At 61.8% G+C, this 26,397-nt stretch overlaps 12 protein-coding genes across 12 annotated transcripts; 6 read left to right on the top strand and 6 right to left on the bottom strand.

Annotated features, from left to right (window-relative positions):
- Window positions 1-3: 3 nt before the first annotated feature.
- On the bottom strand, window positions 4-639 carry MJAP1_003186 (uncharacterized protein; the record flags this gene model as incomplete). The annotated part of the gene is made up of 1 exon (XM_060267114.1): window positions 4-639. The coding sequence occupies one exon, from the start codon at window positions 637-639 to the stop codon at window positions 4-6; it is 636 nt and encodes a 211-aa protein (XP_060123097.1).
- A 44-nt stretch (window positions 640-683) lies between these two features.
- On the top strand, window positions 684-5,332 carry KRE5 (killer toxin resistant protein; the record flags this gene model as incomplete). Its single annotated transcript, XM_060267113.1, has 3 exons — window positions 684-4,719; window positions 4,742-4,984; window positions 5,007-5,332. The coding sequence occupies 3 exons, from the start codon at window positions 684-686 to the stop codon at window positions 5,330-5,332; spliced, it is 4,605 nt and encodes a 1,534-aa protein (XP_060123096.1).
- A 49-nt stretch (window positions 5,333-5,381) lies between these two features.
- Window positions 5,382-7,268, bottom strand: MJAP1_003184 (uncharacterized protein; the record flags this gene model as incomplete). Its single annotated transcript, XM_060267112.1, has 1 exon — window positions 5,382-7,268. One exon carries the CDS (start codon window positions 7,266-7,268, stop codon window positions 5,382-5,384), a length of 1,887 nt encoding a protein of 628 aa, XP_060123095.1.
- A 121-nt stretch (window positions 7,269-7,389) lies between these two features.
- On the top strand, window positions 7,390-10,742 carry MJAP1_003183 (uncharacterized protein; the record flags this gene model as incomplete). The annotated part of the gene is made up of 7 exons (XM_060267111.1): window positions 7,390-7,396; window positions 7,520-8,074; window positions 8,101-8,212; window positions 8,235-8,470; window positions 8,731-9,263; window positions 9,343-9,357; window positions 9,393-10,742. 7 exons carry the CDS (start codon window positions 7,390-7,392, stop codon window positions 10,740-10,742), a joined length of 2,808 nt encoding a protein of 935 aa, XP_060123094.1.
- A 16-nt stretch (window positions 10,743-10,758) lies between these two features.
- On the bottom strand, window positions 10,759-13,131 carry MJAP1_003182 (uncharacterized protein; the record flags this gene model as incomplete). The annotated part of the gene is made up of 4 exons (XM_060267110.1): window positions 10,759-12,517; window positions 12,540-12,758; window positions 12,781-13,074; window positions 13,097-13,131. 4 exons carry the CDS (start codon window positions 13,129-13,131, stop codon window positions 10,759-10,761), a joined length of 2,307 nt encoding a protein of 768 aa, XP_060123093.1.
- A 118-nt stretch (window positions 13,132-13,249) lies between these two features.
- Window positions 13,250-14,093, top strand: MJAP1_003181 (uncharacterized protein; the record flags this gene model as incomplete). The annotated part of the gene is made up of 2 exons (XM_060267109.1): window positions 13,250-13,490; window positions 13,513-14,093. The coding sequence occupies 2 exons, from the start codon at window positions 13,250-13,252 to the stop codon at window positions 14,091-14,093; spliced, it is 822 nt and encodes a 273-aa protein (XP_060123092.1).
- Window positions 14,094-14,131: 38 nt separating this feature from the next.
- PGI1 (glucose-6-phosphate isomerase) lies at window positions 14,132-15,787 on the bottom strand (the record flags this gene model as incomplete). Its single annotated transcript, XM_060267108.1, has 1 exon — window positions 14,132-15,787. One exon carries the CDS (start codon window positions 15,785-15,787, stop codon window positions 14,132-14,134), a length of 1,656 nt encoding a protein of 551 aa, XP_060123091.1.
- Window positions 15,788-15,881: 94 nt separating this feature from the next.
- Window positions 15,882-16,955, top strand: MJAP1_003179 (uncharacterized protein; the record flags this gene model as incomplete). The annotated part of the gene is made up of 1 exon (XM_060267107.1): window positions 15,882-16,955. One exon carries the CDS (start codon window positions 15,882-15,884, stop codon window positions 16,953-16,955), a length of 1,074 nt encoding a protein of 357 aa, XP_060123090.1.
- Window positions 16,956-17,194: 239 nt separating this feature from the next.
- On the bottom strand, window positions 17,195-18,414 carry MJAP1_003178 (uncharacterized protein; the record flags this gene model as incomplete). Its single annotated transcript, XM_060267106.1, has 2 exons — window positions 17,195-17,204; window positions 17,273-18,414. The coding sequence occupies 2 exons, from the start codon at window positions 18,412-18,414 to the stop codon at window positions 17,195-17,197; spliced, it is 1,152 nt and encodes a 383-aa protein (XP_060123089.1).
- Window positions 18,415-18,530: 116 nt separating this feature from the next.
- Window positions 18,531-19,155, top strand: MJAP1_003177 (uncharacterized protein; the record flags this gene model as incomplete). The annotated part of the gene is made up of 2 exons (XM_060267105.1): window positions 18,531-18,593; window positions 18,616-19,155. The coding sequence occupies 2 exons, from the start codon at window positions 18,531-18,533 to the stop codon at window positions 19,153-19,155; spliced, it is 603 nt and encodes a 200-aa protein (XP_060123088.1).
- A 57-nt stretch (window positions 19,156-19,212) lies between these two features.
- Window positions 19,213-19,605, bottom strand: MJAP1_003176 (uncharacterized protein; the record flags this gene model as incomplete). Its single annotated transcript, XM_060267104.1, has 1 exon — window positions 19,213-19,605. One exon carries the CDS (start codon window positions 19,603-19,605, stop codon window positions 19,213-19,215), a length of 393 nt encoding a protein of 130 aa, XP_060123087.1.
- A 177-nt stretch (window positions 19,606-19,782) lies between these two features.
- Window positions 19,783-26,383, top strand: POL2 (DNA-directed DNA polymerase; the record flags this gene model as incomplete). Its single annotated transcript, XM_060267103.1, has 2 exons — window positions 19,783-20,488; window positions 20,511-26,383. 2 exons carry the CDS (start codon window positions 19,783-19,785, stop codon window positions 26,381-26,383), a joined length of 6,579 nt encoding a protein of 2,192 aa, XP_060123086.1.
- Window positions 26,384-26,397: the final 14 nt, after the last annotated feature.

The following is a 26,397-nucleotide window of genomic DNA, read 5'->3' as shown; positions in this document are numbered from 1 at the left end:
ATGTTACAGTAAAAAGACAAAGAGGAGGAGGAGGAAGAGGACCGCAATCAGGATCCACACGCACCAGCCACCCAGCCGCGCATCGGTGCGCGTGACAAACTTGTCCATCCGGTGGACGGCCGCCTGCAGGCGGTTTTGGGCATGGTCGACATTCGCGTCGAGATCTTGCAGCATGACCGCGTGCTCGTCCGCCTCGGTTCCAATCAGCTGCGCCTGCGAGCGCAGCGTGTGCAGCGACGTGCCGATCTGGTTCAGCGCCTGGTCCTGGTTCGAGAGAAGAAGCTGCTGCTGCTCTTGTTCCCATGCGAGCGACGTCGCAGGCTCGCTCGCATCGTCTTTATACGCTGCCGGACGATCAAATACGCGCTCCAGACGTGCCAGTTCACGCTCACTCGTCGCAACAAACGCCTTGCGCCGCTCTAGCTCCGAGGGCGCAAGGCCGAAGCGGGCAGGGCCGCTCTGCTCGACGACGCGCACCGTCTGCCGCACCTCGGCGATATCCTGCCGCAGCGTCGTGAGCGTCGACGCAAGCTCCGCACGCGTGCTCCCGTCGCGCTGGAAGACGTCACTCAGCGAGCGCGCAGCACTAAACGAGCTCTGAATATCCTGCACAAACGCATCGTACGGATCGCGCGCCATGGTCGACACGTGGAGGCCGTGCGCGCCACGTGGCACCTTCTACCATGCGGCTCGTGCTCGTGCTGAGCGTGCTGGGCGTGGTGCGGGCCTTGTGGGGCTCCGCGCCACAGGATGATGCGCCGGTGAGTGTGCGCGTGCGCCACCCATGGTACAAGGACGTGGACGGAGGAGCTGCGTACGTCCTCGAGATGCTCGAGGCGGCAGCCGACATTTGGCCGAACGACATGGCAGCGCTCGTGTCCAGGGCGTACGCGCCGGACGCTCTCTCGAGGCTCTCGCTGAAAGAGGCAACATACAACGAACTGTATACGACCATGGAGGGTGTCGTATACGAGCATGCTCGGGCACGCGACAGCCAGCAGCGCCTCGACGAATGGCGCGCAGCCGTCGCCTGGCACGCCGACGCGCCCAAGGTCGAGGCGGCCTACCAAATGTACAAGACCAGCAGTGTCTTGCGCGCGCTCGAGCCTGAGTGTGCGTCGTTTATTCACTGGGGCGGCAGCACTTGGTGCGATGCAAAGAAGGCCATGGCCGCGATCGAGGCGGATCTTCGAAAAGGTGTCCAGACGGACGCGCCGCGCGAGCAAGACCATGTCTATGCACCGCGCGCAGCAGGAACTGAAGGAATTGCGTCAGTCGTGCTATATGCAGACCCATTCGATGCCGCACTGCGCGAAAAGCACGCTGCGCTTGTTGACTTTGCTAACGACTCACAAGCGCGTGTGCAGTACGTCTTGCGCTGGCGCCCTACGCCGCCCTCGTCAAGTGAGACGGCATCCTACCTCTCTGGCTTTGGCGCGGCGCTCCACCTGAAAAAGGTGGATTACCTCGTGATCGACGACCGTAAGGTTGAGGCGGCGCCGGATACCAAAACCGATGCGGCCGTGCGCGAGGCACGCGAGCACGCGCGCGAGGCATATCACAAGCTCGAGCAGAAGCTGTACGGCCGCGCAAAGCGCCCAAAGAATGTCCAGGATGCCGTCGCGCAGCAGAGCGCGCTCGACGCAGACCAGATCGGCCTCCTCGGCCTCGGCGCGGCACACGCGGTGCTCACCTCGACGAATCCGCTCGCGACGCTCGCGGAGCTGCTCTATCACTTCCCGGCGCATGCCGCAGGCCTCGCACGCTATGCGGAAAAGACGCCGTCGTCTAATGCAGTGTACACGGCGATCGACGACCTGCAGGCGCAGACCGTCGACGGCGGCGCGTCGATTGCGTGGATCAACGGCAAGGCTATGACGATGGACCAGTTCCATCCCATTGAGCTCCTGGAAAAGATCCGCGCCGAGCGCCGCCTCCTCGACTCGTTTGCTGCGCCCGAGATTGGCGTCGGGCCGGCGGGCGCCGTGCAGATCCTCACGAATGCCGCCGTGAATGCCGCATTTGCGCCGAGCGCACGGCGCCCGCCGCGCTACGATGCAAGCGACCGCATCGAACGTGCGCACACCGACGTGTCCGTCATCCAGTGGCGCAACGATCTCGAAGAGGCCATGCGGGGCCCCAAGGACCTCGCGTCGCTCCTCCGCCCGCGCTGGCCGGGGCAGCCGCTGACGATTGCGCGCAACTTTTTCAACCTCGTTGTCGTGCCGAACGTGACCGACGCAGACTCGCTGCATCTCCTCTCCGAGATCACGGCGTCGGGCATCGAGGCGTACGGACTGCGCTTTGGTATCGTGCCGCTGGTCGACGCTTCGGAGCGCTCGCACGCATTTGCGGCCGTCGTCCTCTACGCCATGGACCACCTCGCGAACTTGGAGCTTTCGCCGTTCCTTGCATCGCTCGCCAGCGCCAAGGATCCCAAGGCTGCACGGAAAGCGCTTGGCAAAGTGCTTCCTACCGACGCCCAGAAAGCACTGCAGCGCTTCCTCAAGGACGGCACGCTCGACGACGCGATGCGCGCGCGCCTCACGCAGACGCTTGCCTATTTGCACCGCCTGCGTGTACCGCGCGACGCGCATGGTGCTGCGTACCTCAACGGCCAGCCACTGTCGTTCAGTGACAATGTCCTGCACGAGGCGCTCTCCACGCAGGTCGGTCTTACGCGCCTGGCTGCGCAGGATATCCACGAGAATGCGATCGACGAGGCGCAGATTGCGACGTACTTTTACGACCTGCCCGACACGCAGCGTACACCGTCGGCGGTGCTGGCAGCACTCGACGACGGCGAGGTTGCGTATGTCGACCTTGCGGCCGCTTTCCAGTCGATCCGGGAGAGCAGCGTCGGGGGAGAGACGAATATCCTGCGCGACCTCGTCTACCACGATGCGCACGCGTCGAACGTGACGATCCGCATCGTCGGCGACCTCGACAGCACGACTGGCAAAGCGCTGGTCGCACACGCGCTTGCGGCTGCCGAGACTACGGCGGTGCGCGTCGGATTCGTGCATGCGGGTGGGTCGGGCGAAGTGTCCCAGTTCCTCTATGCGGCACAGACAAAAGGGCTCCTCGGCACGCTGCCGCCCGCCGAGCTGCGCGGCGCGCTCGAGCACGAGACGCTTGCTGCGCTTGCAGCCAAGCACAGCCTCACGCTCTCTCCGAGCGGCGCCTCGGAGTTCTGGCAGGTGGCTAGTGAACCGTTTGTGCGTGTTCTTGGCACAGCCAGCCCCGCACTTCTCGTGAACGGCATGGTGGTCAGGCTAGAGAATATGGACGAGCTCGATGCGGCAGAGATCATCGCTGCCAGCCAGTGGGAAGAGGAGCGCCATGTCGCGCCGCTTCTTTCAACGCTCGATGTCTCGGACGAGGCACGCGACATGCAGTCGCAGGCCATCGAGTTTGTGCTCGCCGGCCTCGGCACGGCCTTTGCAGTGAACCATGCCGAGGAGGGCATCTACAAGGCGATCCGCCCGACACGCTACGCTGTCGCCGCCGCCTTGCAATACTCGCCCGCCGCCTTTACGGCCGGCGCGAACGAAGCGTCGATCCATGTCACGCTCATCCTCGACCCATTGGCAGCGCACGCGCCGTCGGCGACAGCCGCTATCGAGATGCTCGCGGCGATGGACGATGTCAAGGTAACGGTGGTACTGAACCCCAAGTTCCGGCAGCCGGCGCTGCCACTGCAGCAGTTTACGCACTTTGACGCACGGCTGCGTCCTGCCTTTGACGAGAGCGGCAGGGAGCGTGCGCCGAGCGTCGACTTTGCCTTGCTTCCTCCCCAGGCCGTCCTGACCATGCAGCTGCTGGCGCCTCGCACGCTCGTCACGATGGCTGACGAGGCGGTGTACGACCTGGACAATATCCGCCTCGCGGACCTTGCCCCCGCTGCGCGCGAGGCCGGCGTCGAGGCCGTGTATTCCGTGCAGAGCCTGCTAGTCGAGGGCCATGCGCGTACGGAGCACAGTGGCATCCCCCACGGTCTGCAGCTTGTGCTCGAGACCGAGGACGGGAGCCAGGCGCTCGATACGATCGTCATGGAGAGTATGGGCTACTTCCAGTTCCGTGCGCAGCCTGGGCGGTGGAATCTGCGGATCCGTGAAGGCCGCAGCGCGGACCTGTACGAGATCGAGAGCGTCGGTGCGCTTGGCTGGCAGAGCCCGGCAGTGGAGCAGACCGGCCCTGCGCTGCGTCTCGATGCGCTGCTCGGCAAGACGATCTACCCCGTGTTTGAGAAGCGCCCCGGCAAGGAGGACGTGGACCTGGTCGCCGAGATGGATGCGCCTGCGCAATCTGCCTCGTCGCTTGCGCGCTCGCGGCGGGGCGGCCACGCGGATATCAATATCTTTACGTTGGCAAGCGGCCATCTGTACGAGCGTATGACCTACATCATGGTCCTCTCTGTCCTGGAGCACACCAAGAGCTCGGTCAAGTTTTGGTTTGTGGAGAACTTCTTGTCGCCGTCGTTCAAAGCGTTTATCCCCCACCTGGCCGAGGCGTACGGATTCCAGTACGAGCTCATTACCTATGCATGGCCCAAGTGGCTGCGTGAGCAGACGGAAAAGCAGCGCACGATCTGGGCGTACAAGATCCTATTCCTCGACGTGCTCTTCCCCCTGGACTTGGACCGCGTAATCTTTGTGGATGCCGACCAGATTGTGCGTGCCGACCTCCAGGAGCTGGTGGACATGGACTTGGAAGGAGGTACGTATATCTACTCACACAGCGCCGTACGGCTATCCTCCGATGGGCGACGACAGCGAGGACATGGACGGTTTCCGCTTCTGGAAGCAGGGCTACTGGCGCAACTTTTTGCGCGGGCGCACCTACCATATTTCCGCGCTGTACGTCGTGGATCTGCAGCGCTTCCGCTACGTCGCCGCCGGCGATCTGCTTCGTCGGCAGTATCAGAAGCTGACGGCGGACAAGAACTCGCTCGCGAACCTCGACCAGGACCTGCCCAACCACTGTACGTGCGCCTACTGACCCAGTGCAATTCCAGCTGCCGATCCACACGCTCGACAAGACCTGGCTGTGGTGCGAGACGTGGTGCTCGCACGACTGGCTGCCCGAGGCCAAGACCATCGATCTGTGCAGCAACCCCAAGACCAAGGAGCCGAAGCTCGACCGCGCGCGGCGGCAGATCCCCGAGTGGAATATCCTCGACGCCAAGGTCGCTGCGCTCGCCGCGTCCCTTGCCGAGAAACACGCCGAGATTGTCCCGCCGAAGGCCGTGTCGAGCGACGCGCATACGGCGGCCAGCGCCCCCCCTCTTGGCTCGCCGAGCGACGCATCCGTCGCGCACGATGAACTTTAATCGTAGATTGTCTATCGTAAATCATCAACTACGCACAGCGTAGCGTTCTCTATTCAGGGTCCGAACATCCCTCTTCCATCTGCATCTCTTCGTTGTTTTCTTTTGCAAAAATGCGATGAAGCACAATGGGCAGTGCGCTCGCCGCGCTCAGGAGCAGCAGCTTTACCATCATATCCACGGTCCAGATCCGGTCGAGCAGCACGCTCAGCGTCCCGCTCGCGAGGAACGAGTCGGCGCCCTGTGTCGCAGCGGTCGTTGCCTCGAGCGTCCCGGCGGCCATCGTGTTGCTTGCCGCGACGTGCGCGCGGTTCGCCTGGATCGCCGTGACGACCTCTTGGAGAATTTCGCCGATCTGTGCCGTGCAAAAGTTCCACGGGACACTGCCGACACCCAGCGTGACCGCGTACGGAAGGAGCGGCACACGCAGCACGCCGCATGCAATGTTCATCATGCCGTACGGCACGATCGGAAGCAGGCGCAAAAACAAGAGGTAGGACCACAGGTTCCTCTGCACGCCCGACGGCGCGATGCTCTGCTCGGTCGAGCGGCGTGCGTCCATCGAGCGGCGCGCTTCGTGCGAGCGCCGCTGCTCCATCGAGATGCGCACCGAGTACGTGTCGCTCGTGCGTGGCGGCGCCGGCGTCGTGAGCGCTTTGCGCATCGAATTCAGCGGCTTGGCAATGCCCGGCACGAGCGCCACGACCTCGCCAAACGGCGTCGCAAGCAAGTAGCACAAAACTCCGCCTAGCGCCGTCAAGATCGAGGCAAAGAACGAGCCCGCGTATGCGCCGTACATGGCACCAAAAATAATGTTGGTGATCAGGCTGCCCGGCACGCAAAAGGCCTGCTTCCAGGTAAAGAAGATCGACAGGACGATCCACACGTGCCACATGGCGCCGTTGCTGCTCCGCGCATACTCCTGCAGCGCGCTGCACATGTCGCGGATCTCGGTGAGCGTGAGCTGCGCGAGATGGGTGGGAAGGTGAAGTGGGAGCGTGCCTAGACACAGGCCCAGCACCGCCGTTGCGCCCACAAACAAGAGGCCGAGCAGGACTAGTTTCCAGATATGCGGCATGAGCACCGCGAGCGAGAATGGCTGCGTCGCGGGGTCGACATCTGCGCGCTGCGTCGAAAGATCCGGCACGATCTGGGCAGCGCTCGCCTGGTAGATGCGCGAGAGGAAGGCGGGCACCTGGAGCTTTTGGTTCTGGGGCTTGGTCTCGTCCTCGTTGCTGCTCCACGTCAGGCTCGGCGCACTGGACAAGCTGCTAGGCGGCGACGCGCGGTCGTTTAGGACCGGGAGCGGAAGGGGCTGGGTATACCGCAGGGTATCAATCGGCGTCGGCGGCTGGTGATAGGTGGGATCGGACGCAGCCGCAGCATCGGCAGCGGCCTGGGCAGCGCTCCAGGCATGGCGCGGCGCCACATAGTGGGGACGTTCGGAGGCGTACGGCGGATCAGTCGACGATGCATCCAGCTCGCGCTCGCTGCTAAACTCGTCATAGACCGGCGAGAGGGGCGGGCTGTCTTCGTTGAGCATCGGGAGCGCCGCCTTGCGCGCTGCCGGCATCACGAGCTGCGCCAGGCGAGGTGGCGCGCGCTTCGGCGGCGCCTCATTCGTGTTGTTCCCGGGGCTCACTTTCGTCAAAAAGTTGCGTAGGCCCGCAAAGCGCGGCGCGGCGCCCTGCTCTGGGCTGCTAGAGCTCGTACTGAGCGATTGTGCGTTGCGCACATGGTCGCGGCGGTTCGGCGACAGCGTGACATCTGGCGTGCCAGGGCCCCTGTCGGGCTGCAGCCGCCGATCTAGGCGCACAAACGAGCGCAGCGTCACATTCCCGTCTGCGCTATGGCTGAACGACGCGGCGGTCGGGCGCTCTGGCTTCGAGCGCCATTTCTGTCCCGGAGGTACCGCCGGGACTGGCGGAGGACCGGCCATGGTGCGTACGAAGGCGTGCTGAAAAAATGTCGTCCCTCGGGTCTACCACGGGGGAACGCGCCCTCCGCGTCGGCCGCCACCACCACGTGGAGGATCGGCGTCGTGCCGCGGAGACCGCGGAATGCTGAGTCAGCGACTACCGTGCACAGACATGCTACGAGCGGTGGCGAGGGGCGTGCCGGGCGCAGTGCGCGGCCTGTCGACGGCAGCGGTGCAGACATCAATCACACAGATTCCACGAAGGAGCATAGTTGCGCTCGAGGGGCGCGATACGCTCAAGTTCCTGCAGGGAAGTGTCACGAACAATGTCGTGACGCTCGAAGACGCACACAAGAACGGCACACCGGCGCGCGACGCATTCTACACGGCCTTTCTCACTCCGCAGGGGCGCGTCATTGCCGACTCGTTCCTGTACCTCTTGCCTGATACGCAGGAGCCGTCGCTGCTCATGGAGGTCGACGAGAAAATCGCAAGCGAGCTGCTCAAGTTCATCCGGCGCTTCAAGCTGCGCTCCAAGGTCAAGATTACGGACGTGAGCAGCGAGTGGGACGTATACCAGGCCTGGGGACCGAATGCACAGGGCGATCTGGGCGACGCGGCGCTCGCTTTTCGTGACGTGCGCACGCCGGACATGGGCTGGCGTGTCCTGGCGCGCGCGGGTACCGAGGCGCCGGTGTCGGGCACGACAGTGTCGTTTGACGAGTACACGGTGCACCGCATGCTCAACGGCGTACCGGAAGGCGCAGACGAGCTCGTGAACGGCTCGAGTTTACCCCTCGAAAGTTGTATTGACTATATGCACGGAGGTACGTCTCTTTCTTTCCTCACACAGTCGATTTCCACAAGGGGTGCTACATCGGGCAGGAGCTTACCGCACGCACCTACTTTACGGGCCTCGTGCGCAAGCGCGTGATGCCGGTCGCCCTGACCAATGTCGGCGAGACGTACGTACTATTGCTGACACAGCGCCCCTGAACCTTTTACGATCGACACCAACTGGACCGCCGTGCCAGAGCACGGCACAGACGTGCGCCTCATTGCGGCCGAGGCCTCGAACGAAACCGAGAATCGCCAGGGACGCTCGCGCTCCGCAGGCAAGTTTATCGGCGGCATCCACAATATCGGCCTGGCCTTGCTCCGCATGGAGCAGGAGGAAAAAACGCACCAGGAGGAGAACGCGCCGCACCTCGCGGTCAGCGTGGGTGACCATGCGGCCCAGCTACACGCATGGAGGCCAACGTGGTGGCCTGCAAGCACAGTCCAGGAGCCTGCGTAGCAACGTGCATAGCCCAACGTGGAGCCAATACCCCGCGAGCGCTCTGCACCGCCACGTGGGGTCATATGCGCGTCAAAAAATCCCTGGGCGCGTTCCTAGCGCGGCGTATGATGTCGGGGGTACCTCGCCAAAGCAGCAGCAGTGCCGCGGCTGGGGATCCTGATAGCCAATTCGGCACCTGGAGAGAAGTGAACCCCGGTGAGACGGTCGCCGAGGGTAGCCATGCGATCCAAGTGGAAGACCCGAATCTCGAGACAATCTGGGGACCGCAAGAAAAGCCAGAGGGCCCAGAAGCGATACCAAATGCAAACGATCATACCCATGTCCACCTGAACGCCATGTTCAACATGGTGCATGCGCGGACCAAAAAAACCGAAAAGGCCGAGAAGCACCAGCACCTGGAAGAGCACGGATTCGACGTTCCTGTCACGCTTGCTCACCTTTTCAAGCGCCCTGTCGTGCGCCAATGGCTGTACAAAGGCAATCTGTATCGCGAGACGGACGAACGTATTCCGTCGCGCTTTGAGCTTTTTTTCGACCTGATGTTTGTCGGTATTGCGCACATTCTCGCGGACGGCGCGGCGGAAGAGGCGTCTGGATTTAACGTGCTCAAGTTCATTCTCGAATTCTTCCCGGCGTGGATCGTGTGGATGGACGTGCGCACTTTTTTGAACGTGTCTGGAACGGACGATATCAAGGAACGCCTGGGCCTTCTTGGTGTCATGATTCTCCTTACTGGTTTCTCTGCCAATGCTGCAGCGATCCAAATTACCACCTGTAATTCTGATAATTTTCCAGATGAACCCGGTTATTGTACAGATTCGGGGAAGTCTGGAAAGCATGTTCAGTACCACGACCACATCACTGGCGATTACTGGTTCGACGAGAATTATACGCGATACTTGCACGCGGCAATCGGATTTTACCTCGCTCTTCGCTTGTTCCGTATCCTTCTTCGTCTCTACTATGGATTGATCCTGCCCAAGTTCCGCCCAGCTATGTGGGTAAACGCGTTTGTTTGTCTCCTGATTTCGGGGCTCTATCTTCCCATCATGTGGATTGACGATGCGGTCGCCGTGACTGGTTTGATGTTTGCAGGAATGTGTGCCGAGTTGTTTGACAGTTTCATTGTGCTCATTATTCTCTGGATTTTCAACGGCATAGCGTTCCGAAAAGGAGGCGAAGCCTTGTTTATCCCTGCCATTTCGCAAGAACATGCTATCGAGCGCACAATCCAATTTGTCCTTGTCGTCGTGGGTGAGATGATCATCAACTCGACCTATGTTGCTCGTCTCACCGAGCAAGAAACCTACATTGGCGTGAATCCAATGTTTGGACGATCGGCTCTTGCCATTGGCTGCTCGTTCATGCTCATTTGGCTCTACTACGATGCGGACAGCTCGCGCACGTACCAGCACGCGCTGCGCCGCAACTGGCTTACGTCGCATACGTTTAGCCTGATCCACTTTCCGCTTTCTGCCAGTCTTATTCTTGCTGGCGCATCGCTGGCAAAGCTGATCGAGGATCGAGATGGCGAGGAAGCCGCGAGTTACTTGTGGTACTGGAGCGGCAGCTGTTTCGTCGCACTGCTCTGCATTGCTACAATTGGTATTTTGCACAGGAACTTGGACAAGCATGGAAGCACGCGCCTTCCCCGTTCACTTCGCCTTTTTGTTCGCGTGGTCATGGGAATTATTATTCTCTTCTTGCCTATGATGCACAGCAGCACGACAGACGCGGACGGGAAAAAAGTATCGGAGGATTGGAATATTGTCGAGTTCCTTGGCGTCAACTTTGCCATTCTCACCGCACTGGTCACTTTTGAGACCTTTGCAAAGCTCGGTGCTGTGGGGCGCCGCTACGACGACGACAATGCGGCGCTTGTGCGCCGCGCAAAACTCACAACCCTCGCCAGGATCGATCCTGCGGAGCAGCAACGTATGCGCGAAGCGCGCGCGCATCTGCGAAGCATGGGGGTCGTTACTTACCCTCCGCTCATGGAAGGCGACGCGGAGAAAAGCGACGCAGAGCGCGAGCCGCTCAGACACCTGCGTCTCAAGCGCAACTTGTCGTGGCACCCGTACGACGGCCTCACGCTCGGCGAGCAAGGCGAGGAAGATGTCGGTATGGAAGGCGAATTGGGCCGCCTGGAAATGAAGGAGCTCAGCGAGGGACAGCGCTGGGCGTTTGCGACGTAGTACATATACCTATGAATCACGAGGCTCGTGCAGAATCCACCAGGCGTCCGTCGGCCATTGCAAGGACAACAGCGAGGTTGTCAGCGCCTTGGCGGGCCTGTTGCTCAACAGCCTTGGTATCCACCGAGACATTGTCGTTTAGATTCTTGCGGTCGTAGGAGTACGCCCTAGACGCCGAGTCATACGACGAGTGATGCTCGTGCCCCGCAACAAACAGCGCATCGCGGATCGCAACAGGGCTATTGTCGACGACAATCGGGGGTTGCAGGCTCGAGCGGCGCTTCATCGGCGGCGCGCCGTGTGCGGGCATATGTGTGAGGTCGACCGCGCGTTGCACGGCCGTGTCCGTCTTGGACGACAAGTGAACCTTGCGCTGCACCTGCTCACGCAACGAGCCCGCCGTGGTGTCGAAGCTGACATCAGGCGTACCAGTCGTGTCGGATGCAAAACTTGTGTCATTCTCCGCGGACGCCTGTGCACGCAGCTGCTTCCAGCGCCAGATATAAGTCGCGCCCAGCAAAAACTTGCGCACAATCGTCGACATCAGCTCGCCGGCCTCATGGTCGATGATGTACTTGCCGCGCGTAAGGGCGGTATATCCGTCGTTCCCAGCACAGAGGTAGGAGCGTGTCACAACGCGGTACTTTTTGTCCAGCTGCAGCGGCTCTTTGACTTTGGCAGCAGCGCGGTGCACTGTGACCACGTCGTCGTCCTCGTTCTCGTCTCCCGGGACGAACACATACTGGTCGCGGAACTTCATGCGCAAACTGTCGCTCGAAGTGCCAATTTCGCCGTCGAATGGCTGTTGGAGCAAGTCGACGCTCACGACGCGCTTGTTTGGCTCCTTGGACGAGTCCCATACGACACGCAAGCCGGCGACCTGAGGAAAGCGGCCCTCTTGCTTGGGATACGCACTAAAGCCATTTTCAAGCGCGTCCCAGATATCCTGGCCCGTGAGCTCCTTGACAATGATCGGGTCCTCGAACGGCATGATTTCGAGGAGGTTGGCGAGTGTGATCTCGCCTGGCCCAAAGACAGAATCGCCACGCAGCGAGCCGCCGCAGATGAGGCAGCAGTCGGCCGCCCGCTCTTCCTTGTCGAGGGGTGCGTGGACCGCGCGCTGCATGCGCAGCGAGCGTTCCATGGAAATCAAAATAATGTCGGCAATAAAGTCGCCAAGGGGCGACTCGTCCATCCGGACAGAACGTGCCCGTGCGTCCCACTCTGTCAGGGAGTAGGCAACCGGCTGGCCAATCGACTTACTCATGCGGGACATGAGGTGGTCAAGCATCTCTTCGAGCTGCGGCAATGATGGGTCGCTGGGAAGCACTTCATGCCGCTGCACCTTGATCGAAGAAATGGTGCGGCGGCGCACGGCGTCCTGTGGCTCGGACAAGACAATCTCGAGTTCGCTGAGGTCGTGAAAGTCGGTTCCGCTCTTGATCAGAAACGTATTTTTGTCCTTCTCGGCGCCTGGCATGTCCATAGAGTAGTCCGCACCCTGGTACTCGTGCACGCCGCGTCCCACGTAGTAGATATGGTCGTGCCCTCCCAAGATAAGGTCGACGCCGTGGGACGAAGGATCCGTGTCGCGCACGGCGCCGAGCGCATTGGCAATGTCGACGTCGTTCGGCATACGGCAGTGTGTCACCGCAATAATGAGCTCGACCTTTTCCTCGCCTTCACGCAGCTCCTTGGACAGGTGCATTGCTACGTCGACCATGGAGCGGTACTCAAACTGGTCCGGAAAGCCGGGTACGGTATCGAGCCATTCTCTGCATTAGTAGGGCGACGCACTCTTCCACCAGTCCAATGCATGCGATCTTGATGCCTTGTACAGTCATGATAAAATAAGGCAGGGTATCTTGAATCTGCTGGTCGCGCGGATCCATCTTGGGCGTCTGTTCGCTGTGGTCTTCGCGCCAAGACGCGTCGACGACGTTCGAAAAGAGCCACGGAAAGTTGTTTTGGCTCATGAGTGTCTGAAGATGGGGATACCCAAAGTCCCAGTCGTGGCTGTGTGAGCCAAACCACGTACTTTCCCAAGCAGGCGACGTCGACCTGCATGGCGTTAATTACCGGCACCATATGCGCCCCGCGCGTGATGCTGCTTTCGACGCTAGGGTTGTACAGGTCACCCGAAAAGACGCAAAGGCCTTTCCGGTCGCGCTGGGCGTGCTCGTCCCACACAAACGGCTGTGAAGGCACCGAGCGCTGGCACTGCTGGTCCTTCTCGCCCCACGTCTCGCGAATCGCGTTGATTTTCGCGGCGAACTGGTCAGCGCCCAGCGCCTTTTCGATACCCTTCACCTTTTGACGCACACGGTATACACTGCGTCAGCGCGTCGACCTACTCATTAAAGTGCAACACAGGCAGGTGGACCGCCATCACGGCGAGAGGTTGTCTGTGCGCACGCATGCAAGTGCCACGTGGTACATTGCCCGTGCGGATCGCCGGATACGCACAGGTACGTGTTTGGTCTCCACGCCACATTGAGTGGAGAACGATGTTTTCGAGGCTCGTGCTGCGGACAAGCGCGCGCCCCCTGCTGGCCCGCGTGCCGCTGATGGCGGTGCGTGCACCCCTTTCGACTACTGCGTACCTGCAACTGCCCAAGACGGCCAAAGAGACGAAGCCCAAGCGTGCCTCGCCGAAGCCCAAGGCCACCAAGCCTGCCAAGAAGGAGACGAAGCCCAAGGCGAAGAAGGACAAGCCGTGGGAGGCCCGCGACACGAACGGCAAGCTGTGTACGTATTTTCGCTGACCCAGTGCCCCTGCCTATGGAGAACAAGCCGACGCGCCGCTCGTCGTTCCTGATCTACTTCTCCGAGCGCCTGCCCCAGCTCAAGGAGAAGACCGAGTACCGCAAGATTTCGCCTGCGAGCGGCAAGAGTGTGGTGGACGTTACGGCGATCACTACGGCTGTCGGTGCCGAGTGGAAGTCGCTGTCGCCGGCGGAGCGTGCGCGGATTGACGAGCTGGCCGAAAAGGCCAAGGCGCAGTACGAAAAGGACCTGGCCAAGTGGCAGGACTCGCTCACGCCCGATGCGATCCGCCGCCAGAACCTGTACTACGCGCACCAGCGCAAGCTCGGCAAGTCGGTGCCGAGCAACCTGAAGGACCCTGCCGCGCCGAAGCGTCCCCCCGGTGCCTTTTTCCTCTACGTGCAGCACCTGCGCGAGAACGGCCACGATCACCTCCCGGTGCAGGAGCTGGCGAAGCTCGCGGGCGAGCGGTGGAAGGCGATGAATGCGTCGGACAAGCATCCGTTTGAGTCCAAGGCGCAGTCGGACTACGAGACCTACACGAAAGAGCACGAGGCGTACAAAAAGTCGGCCGGACTCGCCTAATGCAAAATATACAGAATAATAGCGCTGGAAACTACCTCCTACTTGCGATGCGCGAGATAGTACTTGATCAGGCCCGCGGTCGATGCGTCGTGCTCGGCGTCGGCCGCGTTCACGTCGCCCTTCTTCAGGAGCGGCTCAATCTTCTTGGCCAGTACCTTGCCGAGCTCGACACCCATCTGGTCGAAGGAGTTGATGTCCCAGACAAAGCCTTGCGTGGCGATCTTGTGCTCGTACAGCGCAATGAGTGAGCCGAGCGTCTTGGGGGTGATCTTTTGCACGAGGATCGAGTTCGTGGGGCGGTTGCCCTTGAACACCTTGCTCTTGCGCAGCGGCGTGTTGGACGCCTTGTCGCCGAGTTCAGAGGCCACCTGCTCCTCGGTCTTGCCGAACGCAAGCGCCTCGGGCTGCGCGAAGAAGTTGGACAGGAGGATCGTGTGGTGCTCGCCGATCGGGTTCAGCGACTCGACCGGGGCGATAAAGTCGGCGGGAATCAGCTTGGTGCCCTGGTGGATCAGCTGGTAGAAGGCGTGCTGGCCGTTCGTACCCGACTGGCCCCAGATCACCGGGCCGGTCTGGTAGTTGACCTCGTCGCCGCTCTTGGCGATGAACTTGCCGTTCGACTCCATGTCACCCTGCTGGAAGTAGTCCGCAAACTTGTGCAGGTACTGATCGTAGGGCAGGATGGCGTGGGTCTGTGCGCCGAAAAAGTCGTCGTACCAGATGCCAACCAGGCCGAGGATCACGGGCAGGTTCTTCTCGAGTGGGGTGTTGAGGAAGTGCAGATCCATGGCGTGCGCGCCATCGAGCAGCTCCTTGAAGTGGTCGTAGCCGATGGCAATCATGATGCTCAGGCCGATCGCACTCCAGAGCGAGTAGCGGCCGCCGACCCAGTCCCAGAACTTGAACATATTGTCTTTGGCGATGCCGAACTCGACCGCCGCCTTCTCGTTGGTCGACAGGGCGACAAAGTGCTTGGCAACGTGCTCCTTGCTCTTGGCCTTCTCGAGGAACCAGTCACGCGCGGTTGTGGCGTTGGTGATCGTCTCAGTGGTGGTGAAGGTCTTGGACGCGATGATGAACAGCGTCGTCTCGGGGTCCGACGTGCGCAGCGCCTCGGCAATGTGCGTCCCGTCAATGTTCGACACAAAGTGCAGAGTAATGTCGCGCTGCGTGTAGTGCTTCAGCGCCTCGCACACCATGTTCGGGCCGAGGTCCGAGCCACCAATCCCGATGTTGACCACGGTCTGGATCGGCTTGCCGGTGTAGCCCGTCCAGGTCTTGTTGCGCACCGCATCAGAGAACTGGCGCATGTGCTCGAGCTCCGGCTTCACCTCGTCGACGCCGGCCTCGGTCAGCTTCAGGTCGTTGTTCAGGTCGCGGAGCGCCACATGCAGCACGGCGCGGCCCTCGGTGTTGTTGATGTGCTCGCCACGGAACATGGCGTTGCGCAGGCCCTCGACATCGGCCTCCTTAGCAAGCTGGATGAGCTTGCTAAAGATCTCGTCGTCGATCAGGTTCTTGGAGAAGTCGAGCAGGATGGACACGTCCTGCTCCTTGTTCTCAAAGTGGCGCGAGAAGCGCGAGAAGCGCTCCTTGTCATTCGCAAAGGCCTCCTTGAGGACAATGTTCTGCTGCTTCTGCAGCTGCTCAAGCTCTTTCCAGGCAGGAAGCTCACTCGCAAGACGACCGGGCATTGTGGTAGACGCGGGAAGGTCCATGCGGGAAGGTCCATGCGCATCACAGGGCCCCACTTTCTAAATTGCGGAATTACACATCGTTTTCATCGCCATGGCGGAACGGAGAAGCAAGTGGGACCGGCCTGCCGAGGGCGGCGCCAAGGGAGCGTCGAGCGCGCTCACCGTCAACGCGGAGGAGCACAAGCCGGCGGCGCGCGCGGCCGCTGCTGCCGCGGCCAAGATCGCCGCGCAGTTCGGCCGCCCAGATCCGGCGACCGGCGCGCTCGTGCGCCACCCCGACTTTGACGAAGAGGCGCCGGATGGTGCGTTTACGCACGACATCGAGATCAACGACCACAGGAATCGATACCTCTTGACCAAGCGCCAGACGCAGCTCGACATCTTTCGCGACACGGGCGCCAAGGTGTTTACCAAGGGCACCTGGTACCCCGACAAGACGCGCGTGCGCCCGAACGACCCGCCGCTGTTCCTGCACATCTCCGCAGACACGCGCGAGAGCCTGGACCGGACCATTGCGCGGATCTCGGAGCTGATGGCGCGCGATCTGCCGCCGCTCCTCGACGACCGCCTGCACCGCGGCGACCGCAACCCCGGCTGGCCGGAAGAAAAGGTGCGCGTCCCGCTCGAGCCGCTGCGCAACTTCAACGTGCGCGCAAAGCTCGTGGGGCCGAATGGACTCTTTGTAAAGTACATCCAGAACGAGACCAAGGTCCGCACGCAGATTCGCGGCGTCGGCTCCGGCTACTTGGAGGCGGACACTGGCCGCGAGATGAACGAGACCATGTTTGTGCACCTCACGAGCCCGGAGGAGGCTCAGCTGAGAAAGGCCAAGGAGCTCGCTCAGGATCTCGTCGCGGCTGTGATTGAGGAGTGGAAGAAGGCGTACGTCGCACTCGGTTACGGGCCGCCGCCGGACGTCGAGGGCGAGCAGCCGCCGCTGCCGCCGCAGTCGGACCTGCCGCCGCCGCCGCCGGAGGACGAGGCGCCCCCGGAAGAAGAGCCGCCGAAGGACGAGGCGAATGGCGTGCAGGCACAGGAGGACGAGGCCCTGCAAAAGTATTGGAAGGACTATGTCGCGTGGGAGAAGAGCTTCGTGGACTACCACGGCCGCAAGCCGACCAAGGACGAGGGCGGACAGGACGTGCCGCCGGAGCATCGTGCATAATATATATACCTTAATAGGACATGTTTGGGTATCAAAAGCCGCGACGTGGGGGAAGCGTTCGGCGTCGTTTCGCGGGGGCAATGGAGGGGGGCGCGCCGCGTTTGGACGGGGATTGGGAAGAGGGCGAGGGGGAGGGTCGTGCAGTGGCCGCAGGGCGAGGAGTGTGACGGGGTTGGATAGGGGACAGCGAGGTCGATTGGGGTGCGATGGGGGTATCGGGAGGGGCATCAAAAAGAGCTTCAGGAGGAGCTTCGGAGCGTGAGAGAGAGACCGTAAGCGTAGGCGAGGGGATTCCAGAGGTGGATGACGAGGAGGACGATATAGAATCGCTTTCGCTTTCTAGATTCTCATTGTGCTCGGCATCTTTTTCGCCATTCTCTTGCCCATCCTCTTCCTCCTCCTCTTCCTCCTCCTGTTCTTCCCCCTCTTCCTCCTCCTCTTCCCCTCCCTCTTCTTCCTCCTCCCCTTCCTCACTATCCCATTCCAACGCCTCCTTCACACGCTCTTCCCAATCCGACCCCACTTCAGGCAGCTCACCATCCTGGTAGTATTGCCAATCCTCCCATGCTTTCGGCACCTTTTCGTGTTCGGGAAAAAAAGACGCGCACGCCTCTTGCCAGATCTCGGAAGGCGGCGTCTCGAGCACGACTCTTGCCTTTTCTCTTGCCTGCCGCACGATCCCCACACGTTCGGCAACGTCCGGCATCTTTTTCATCGACCATGTCTTGCGCTCCAGGTGCGGCTCGACTGCATGCGAGGCAAACAGTGCCTGCATGCGCTCACGCACTGCATCCGCAGCCTGCGCCATACGTGGATCGTCGCATGCATATGCAGCCGACACCACGTCGCGCCAGTCGAGCGAGCGTGCGGCGATGCGTCGCTGTGCCAGAACAGGCTTAAAGGCAAGCACATCTGCCAACAAAGACGGCGACATGGCCGTCTTGCTTGCGCGGGCCTTGTCCGCCTCCTTTTTTACCGCATCCGCCGGCACGGTCATCGGCGGAAAGAGTGCAAGGTGCGACAGAATCGCATGAAGTGCCTGCTGCACGGCCATCCAGTGCTCCCCAATATCCTGTAGCGACAGGCTACGCTCTCGTCCTGCGATCGCCGCCAGCTCTTCCGACAGCAAGAAATTCGGCGCCGGCACTTCGGACGCGGGCAGAGGCCAGTGCAGTGGTCCATTGCGTGTAATAAGACTACGCGCATGATTCATGAGCTCAGGATGCTCGTCTGCACGCACATCGCTCGGCCCAGCCAGCGCCTCGTTGAGGGCGCGCTGGTCCCTGGCCAGCGCGCCCAGCTCGTAGCCTACATCGCATCCATACTCGAAATCCAGCGACGCGAGCAAGGCCTGCACATCGGAAAACTCCTGGATCGGTACCTTTCCGCTGCGTGTGCGCCGCCGCCCGGTTGTGCGATGCGCAAGCCGCCGCCGCGGCGAGGCCGACGCGTCGCGCATCAAGGTGGATGGCCGCGGGTAAATTTGTACGCCAAGACTTACGTCATACTGTCAGGCACCAACTGGCAGGTTCTTCCGCACGCCGAAGAAGTGCAGGACAACAACCTATTACCACCATGGACCAACTTATGATGTTCCTGAGGCAGCACAAGGGCCAGATCATGCGCTATGCCCGTATGGTACGTGAGGCGACTAATCCAGATCATGAACAAGCTCCGTAACAAACAAGGTGGCGGCATGGGCGGCGGCATGGGCGGCTCTGGTATGGGCGGCGGCATGGGCGGCTCGTCCATGGGCGGCGGCATGGGCGGCATGGGCGGCAGCAGCATGATGTCCCAAGGCGGCGGCATGGGTGGCGGTATGGGCCACCAAGGCATGGGCATGGGCGGCGCCGGTATGGGCGGCGGCATGGGCAGCGGCGGTGCCGGCGGCCTCGGCGGCATGCTCGACAATGTCATGGGCGGCGGCTCCAGCGGAATGGGCGGTCACCATGGCGGCATGGGTGGCGGCATGGGTGGCGGCCACCACGGCGGCATGGGCGGCGGCATGAACTCGTCCATGGGCGGCATGGGCGGCTCCGGCATGGGCGGCTCCGGCATGGGCGGCTCCGGCATGGGCGGCATGGGCGGCTCTGGCATGGGCGGCGGCATGGGCGGCTCGTCCATGGGTGGTGGCATGATGTCCCAGGGTGGCGGTATGGGCGGCGGCATGGGTGGCGGCATGGGCGGCGGTCGCTACTAAACCTATCGCATGTCCCGCTCGCTTCCTCTAATATAGCATGTACGTCTCTATAATACACTAGTCTTCCTGCATAGCATCGTGTGCCTCGGCATGGCCACGCCGTGTTTCTTGTGCGATCTCCTCCTCGAGTGCGATCATTTCGTCGACATCAATATCACCGACTTCGCGTGCACCTTCCTGCTCGTAGATCGCCTTGGCGCGCAGGTACTCGTCCCGTAGGATATGTCCAATCTCCTCCTCGCTCAGCGCCTGGAACGCCTTTTCCGAGGCCAGTGCCTCGTTCCACCAGTCGCTGTCCATGTTTCGTGCCTTGGCCAGCGAAGTCGCACGTTTTACATCGCGCTCTTTTTCTAGGTGTGCCATGCACCGCGCGCGCAAACGCTGGCGAGCCTCGGCCCGCCCGTCCGCGTCCACACGGCCCTCTTTGAGCGCGCGGCGCGGTGGGGGCATAAGAGGACACACCTCCATTGCTTAGCTAAGGTACGCGCGCGCGTCCGCCGCGCGCTTTACGCGACACGCTTCGGTGGCATGACATTCGGGTTGGTGCCGTCGCGCGGCGGCAGCAGCCGTGGCCGCGGGACGTTCCGGCGACGTGGTAGTGGCGCTGCACAGCGTCCTGGAAGCCGTATGTCGTCGGCGCTCTCGCGTTCGAACGAGGCGAACGCTGCGTCGCAGCTCGAAGAGCGGTTCGCCGCCGTGCGTGAGCACGACGCGATCGACGAGCGCATGGGTTTCGGACGCCTGGACCAGGGCGAGACGAAGCAGGCATGGCTTGTGAATATGCATCCGACGCTCATTGCGGATGAGCAACATCCGGGCGGCAAGTCGGGTGTGGACTACTACTTTATCCAGGACGATGCGTCCATGTTCAAGGTGACGATCGTCTACCAGCCCTACTTCCTGGTAGGATGCTACGCAGGAACCGAGTCGGTGGTCGAAGAGTGGCTGAAGCGCCGCTTCGAAGGCATCGTGCATTCGGTCGAGCGGAAACAGGTCGACGACCTGAAGCTCGCCAACCACCTCATCGGCAACCAGCGCATCGTGCTCCAGCTGCGCTTCCAGAACGTACACGACTTGCTTGCCGTGCGCCGCGAGCTGCTGCCGCTTGCTGAAAAGGCGCAGCGCGAGGTGTCGGCCGTGGAAGCCTACGCAAATGTCCTGCAGGACTCGAGCGCGTCGGGTGACATGCCCGAGTTCCATGTGTCGCTGGACGATGCGCCGCGCTCGGGGCCGCAGAAGCACGCACGCTCGGGCGGTCGGAGTCCGGAGCAGTGCGTTGTGGCACTGTTCGAATACGATGTGCCGTACTACCTCCGTGTGGCAATCGACAACAGTACGTGGAAAGGCTAACCCAGACATTCGTGTTGGACTGTGGTACGATGTGCGCTTCATCGAGGGTATCGTCGAGTTGCAGCCGGTGCCGGAGCGCGTGAAGCGTGCCGACCCGGTAGTGATGGCGTTCGATATCGAGACGACCAAGCAGCCGCTCAAGTTCCCCGACGCAGAGTCAGACGTCGTGATGATGATCTCGTACATGATCGATGGCCAGGGATTCCTCATTACCAACCGTGAGGTGATCTCGGAAGACATTGACGACTTTGAGTACACGCCCAAAGACGAGTACGAGGGGCCGTTTATCATCTTTAACGAGCCGGACGAGGTGTCGCTTCTGCGCCGCTTCTTTGGCCACGTCCAAGAGGCGCGGCCGACCGTCATTGCGACGTACAACGGTGACTCGTTCGACTTTCCGTTTGTCGAGACGCGCGCCAAGATGCACGGGCTGGACATGCAGCAGGAAATCGGGTTTGCGATGGACTCGGACAACGAGTTCAAAAGCCGCCACTGCGCGCACCTGGACTGCTTCCGGTGGGTGAAGCGTGACTCGTACCTGCCGCAGGGCTCGCAGGGTCTCAAGGCCGTGACCGTCGCCAAGCTCGGCTACGACCCGATGGAACTCGACCCTGAGCTCATGACACCGTACGCCTCTGAGCAGCCCCAGACCCTCGCACAGTACTCGGTTTCGGATGCGGTCGCGACGTACTACCTCTACATGAAGTATGTGCACCCTTTCATCTTCTCGCTGTGCAACATTATTCCGCTGAACCCCGACGAGGTGCTGCGCAAGGGATCCGGCACGCTCTGTGAGACACTGCTCATGGTTCAGGCGTACAAAGGCGGTATTCTCATGCCGAACCGCCACCAGGACCCGATCGGCAATACGTACGAAGGCCACCTGCTCGAGTCCGAGACCTATGTCGGTGGTCACGTCGAGGCGCTTGAGGCAGGCGTCTTCCGCAGTGATATTCCCACCGACTTCCGCCTGGAGCCAGAAGCGCTGCAGACGCTTATTGATGAGCTCGACGGTGCGCTGGAATTTAGCCTGCGCGAAGAAGGCAAGATTGCGCTCGAAGACGTCGAGAACTACGACGAGGTCAAGAGCGGCATCCAAAAGATGCTCGAGGAGCTCCGTGACCATCCCATTCGCCAGGACAAGCCGCTAATCTATCACTTGGACGTCGCCGCGATGTACCCCAACATCATGTTATCCAACCGGCTGCAGCCGGACTCGGTCGTGGACGAGGGAACGTGTGCGTCGTGCGACTACAACCGCCCTGGTATGCAGTGCGACAAACGCATGAAATGGGCATGGCGTGGCGAGTACTTCCCTGCGAAGCGCGACGAAATCAACATGATTCAGCACGCGCTGGACATGGAGACTTTCCCTGCCAAGGACCCGCGCGGAAAGCCACGCAAGTTTGCCGAGCTGAGTCCCTCGGAGCAATCCGCACTGCTCCAACGCCGTCTCGCAGACTACAGCAAGAAGGTGTACAAGCGTGCCCACGATACCAAGACGGTCGTCCGCGAGGCGATCATCTGCCAACGCGAGAATCCCTTCTACATCAACACGGTGCGCGACTTCCGTGATCGTCGGTACGAGTACAAAGGCCTGCACAAGACCTGGAAGAAGAATCTCGACAAGGCACAAGGCGCCGGCCTGCTTGCGGACACGCTCGAGGCGAAGAAAATGATTGTGCTGTACGACTCGCTGCAGCTGGCGCACAAGTGTATTCTGAACTCGTTCTACGGCTATGTCATGCGCAAAGGTGCGCGTTGGTACTCGATGGAGATGGCCGGTATCACTTGCTTGACCGGTGCGACAATCATTCAGATGGCCAAGGAGTTGGTAGACCGTATCGGTCGCCCTCTCGAGCTGGACACGGATGGTATTTGGTGTATGCTGCCTGGCACCTTCCCCGAGAACTTTACGTTCAAGTGTAAAGGCGGCAAAAAGTTCGGTGTGTCGTACCCCTGTACGATGCTCAACTACCGTGTGCACCAGCGCTTTACCAACCACCAGTACCACGACCTGGTCGACCCCAAGACGGGCGAGTACTCGGTGCACAGCGAGAACAGTATCTTTTTCGAGCTCGACGGCCCGTACCGCGCAATGATTCTCCCGTCGAGTAAGGAGGAGGACAAGCTGCTGAAGAAGCGCTATGCCGTCTTTAACGAGGATGGTTCGCTAGCCGAGTTGAAAGGTTTCGAGGTCAAGCGCCGCGGTGAGCTGCAGCTCATCAAGGACTTCCAGAAGCAGATCTTTGGCAAGTTCTTGCTCGGTGATACACTCACGAGCTGCTATGCGGCCGTGGCGCACGTCGCCGACCAGTGGCTCGATGTGCTCTACTCGAAGGGCTCGACGCTCCACGACGAGGAGTTGATCGACCTTATTGCGGAGAACAAGAGCATGTCCAAAATGCTCAGTGAGTACGGCTCGCAAAAGTCGACGGCTATTACCACCGCACGCCGTCTCGCCGAGATCCTCGGTCAGCAGGTCGTGAAAGACAAAGGTCTCGCGTGTAAGTTTATTGTGTCCGCCAAGCCGTACGGCGCCCCGGTCACGGACCGCGCAGTGCCTGTCGCGATCTTTAACGCGGAGCAGCCGGTTAAGGAGCACTTCTTGCGGCGCTTCCTCAAGGACAGCAGCATCACCGACTTTGATCTGCGCAGTATCCTCGATTGGAACTACTATATCGAGCGTTTTGCCGGTGTGATCCAGAAGCTCATTACGATCCCGGCGGCGATGCAAAAGGTGCCGAACCCCGTGCCGCGTGTGCGCCATCCCGACTGGCTCCTGAAGCGTGTCGCGGCGCGCACCGACAAGCATACGCAGGTCAAGCTCGCGACGCTCATGCAGGGCGACGCGATACGCGAGCGGACCAAGGCGCCGGTGCCCAAGGCCGCACCGGTCGTCGAGGCGCCGCCGCCTCTGCCGGATGTGCCGAGCATGGATGAGGACTACCCTGGCTATGTGCGTGCGATGCGCGTTCGCTGGCGTATGCAACGTGCTGCACGCCGCGAGAACCGCTCGGCAGGCGCGAGCGCCGGCACGCTCAATGCTATGATCCAGCAGCGCAGCGGTGCGATGGCCGCGTCGGCGTGGGACGTCGTTCAGCTGTGCCCCACCGCTCGCCCGGGCGAGTATCGGCTGTGGGTGTACGTCGCACGACAGCTGCAGTGCCTCAAGCTGCACATTCCCCGCGAGCTGTACGTCAACTTCAAGTTGCCACCGGCGCAGAATGCCTTCCTGTCGTCGTACGTTGTTGAGCCGGTCGCACGTACGCTCCCCCGCGGCGCCGCATGCAAGCACCTGGTCAAGATCACGGTGCCCGAGTCGGTGTACGTTGCGGAAGAGGCGCATTTTTCGACGCTTCTCAACCACCCCAACGTCGATGGCGTGTACGAGCAGCATGTCCCCCTTGACGTGCGTGCGATGCTGCAGCTTGGTTCGTCGTGTGCCCTGCAAAAGAGCAGCGCGACGCGCCTTTCGCATGCGCTCGACGCCGGCTTTGCGCTCGCGGACCTCGCGCACGTTGCTGTGCCGAGTGCGTCGTATATGCTCGGCGGCCGTGCGCTGCGCCACCTGTACCTCTACCACGCCGCGCTGGACCGTCGGCACGTCTTTGTCCTGGTGGCCACCGACGGCACGACGCGCGTGCACCTTGTCGACTCGGCGGGCCTGCGGCAGTGGCCGAGTGCCGAGGGCTTGTACGCCGAGCGCCTGGACGCGATGCAGCGCTCCAAGCGCGTCGTGCAAGGCCAAGGCGCGTTTGACTACCCCTCTGCGCTGCACTGCGACGTCCAGGTGCACACGACCGAGGGTCGTGCCTTCCGTGCGCTTGCCAAAGACATCAAGGAGCTGCGTACGGCAAAGCAGGGACCGGTGCAGCTTTCGATCTGCTCCTCGCGCCCGTACGCCTACTACGACCAGCACCTGCATGTTGGCAGCGAGCTTCCGGTGCTCATGATCCCTGCGGCGCGCCACGACGATGCGCTGCCCGCGCTCGGCTGGCAGCTATACGCTGCACGCCGCTTTGTGAACTGCTACCTGCGCACTGCGGCGTGGATCGAGCGCTGGATCGAGCTTGCAGCGCACCTCGACGTGCCGTTGTGCAACATGCCGCGCGACTTTGCCGTGTTTGGCAGCGACATGGACTTTGCGCGTCGTATGCTGCAGAACGACATGGTCCTCTGGTGGTCCAACAGCCCTCGCCCCGACCTCGGCGGCCGTGAGCACGACGCGCATGCCGGGCATGCCGACGAGCTCGAGACGCTCGAGATCTCCAACGCGGGTGCGTACAGCAACGTGTGTCTCGAGGTGGGCCTGTCGGACCTGGCCCTGGACGTTGTCCTGCAGTATGCGTCGGTGAATGCGATGGAAGGCGCAGGCGGTGCCTCCCTTGCGCTCGAGTCGTCGTCGCACACACTGGACGAGTACGCGCACGGCGACGTCCCCCTCAGTGCGGACCTCGGCGACGCGGTGCTCACTGCGCAGACCTTTTCGACGGTGCGCGCGATGGTCAAAGCGTGGCACGTGGAAAAGACGCGCGGGCAGTCGACGTACGGCGCGCTCCTCGCCGACAACTTTTGGCGTTGGGCGTGCAGCTCGCGCTCGGCCCTGTTTGAGCCTGCACTGCAGCGTTTCCTGCAGCGCCTTATGCGCAAGACGCTTCTGCAGCTCCTCGCCGAGTTTAGGCGTCTCGGTGTGAGCGTCGTGTACGCGAGCTACACGCGTCTCTTTTTGCTCACCAACAAGCCGACTGCGGGCAGCGCCGCGGCGTTTGGACGCTACCTGATGAGCGCAGTGACGAGCCGTGAGCTATTCAAGCACCTTACGCTCAACATTGTGCACTTCTGGGAGTACCTCGTCTTTCTCGATATTGCCAACATGGGCGGTGTGATTTGCCACGAGCCCGATGCGGTCGTGCCTGTTGAGCAGTTTGACATCGAGATGGCGTGGAACGTGCAAGAATTTTTGCCGGTCGCGCTCCAAGGCCGATTCGCCAAGCTCGTCGGTCTTTACATCTACGACCTCTACACGGCGAAGCGCGCCACGACTGCCAAGCAGCAAGGGCGCCCGGTGATGCGCACGCTGCCGACCAACGCCCCAGACAATGCCAACTGGCTCCCTGGCAACACCAAGGAGGACGAGAAGGAAGAGGCAGAGACGACGCACCTCGACGACGTGCGCAAGATTATTTCGCACGCCATGACGCGCCGTCTGCTCAAGGCCGTGCAGGACGTGCAGGCAGAGTATAAGCTCGCGCACACGGCGCCCGATGGCCTCGCGCCATGGGCGTTCCCGGTGCTCCCGGGCTCGCACCTGCCTATGACGAATCCCGCGTTGGAATTCATCAAGTCCACGACGCGCGTGCTCGCCTTGCACCGCGAGTGTGCACTCGAGGCGCAGGTATGCAAGCGCAACCTCCTCGACCTGATCGGCGTGCGCGAGTTTGCGCCGGCCGCCGAGTGGCGCAACCCCTGCCTGAGCTTCCGCCTGCCGTGGGTCATCTGCCAGTTTTGCAACGACGACCGCACGCTCGACCTGTGCCGCGACGCGGACCTCGTCGCAAGTGCTGCACAGAGCCCTCGGGAATGGCGCTGCTCGCGCTGCGACTTCCCGTACGACCGCACGGCGATCGAGATGCGCCTCATTCAGATCGTCCAGCAGCATGTCGCGCAGCACGCCGTGCAGGACGTGCACTGCGTGCGCTGCAAGCGCATGAAGACCAGCAACCTCGCATCCTACTGCCAGTGCTCCGGCGCATGGCAGCACAAGATAAACCCGGAAGACACCATGCGGCGCCTGCAGCAGGCGCGCGCCATCGCCGAGTTCCACGCCTTCCCCTTGCTCCACGCGACGCTCGCGCACCACCTCGCGGTGATATAGTGGAGGATTAGTCA

Source organism: Malassezia japonica, chromosome 6 (assembly GCF_029542785.1).
Source record: "Malassezia japonica chromosome 6, complete sequence".
Taxonomy (NCBI): domain Eukaryota; kingdom Fungi; phylum Basidiomycota; class Malasseziomycetes; order Malasseziales; family Malasseziaceae; genus Malassezia; species Malassezia japonica.
The sequence above is the reverse complement of the archived record's forward strand: the minus strand, read 5'-3'. Positions and strand labels throughout refer to the sequence as shown.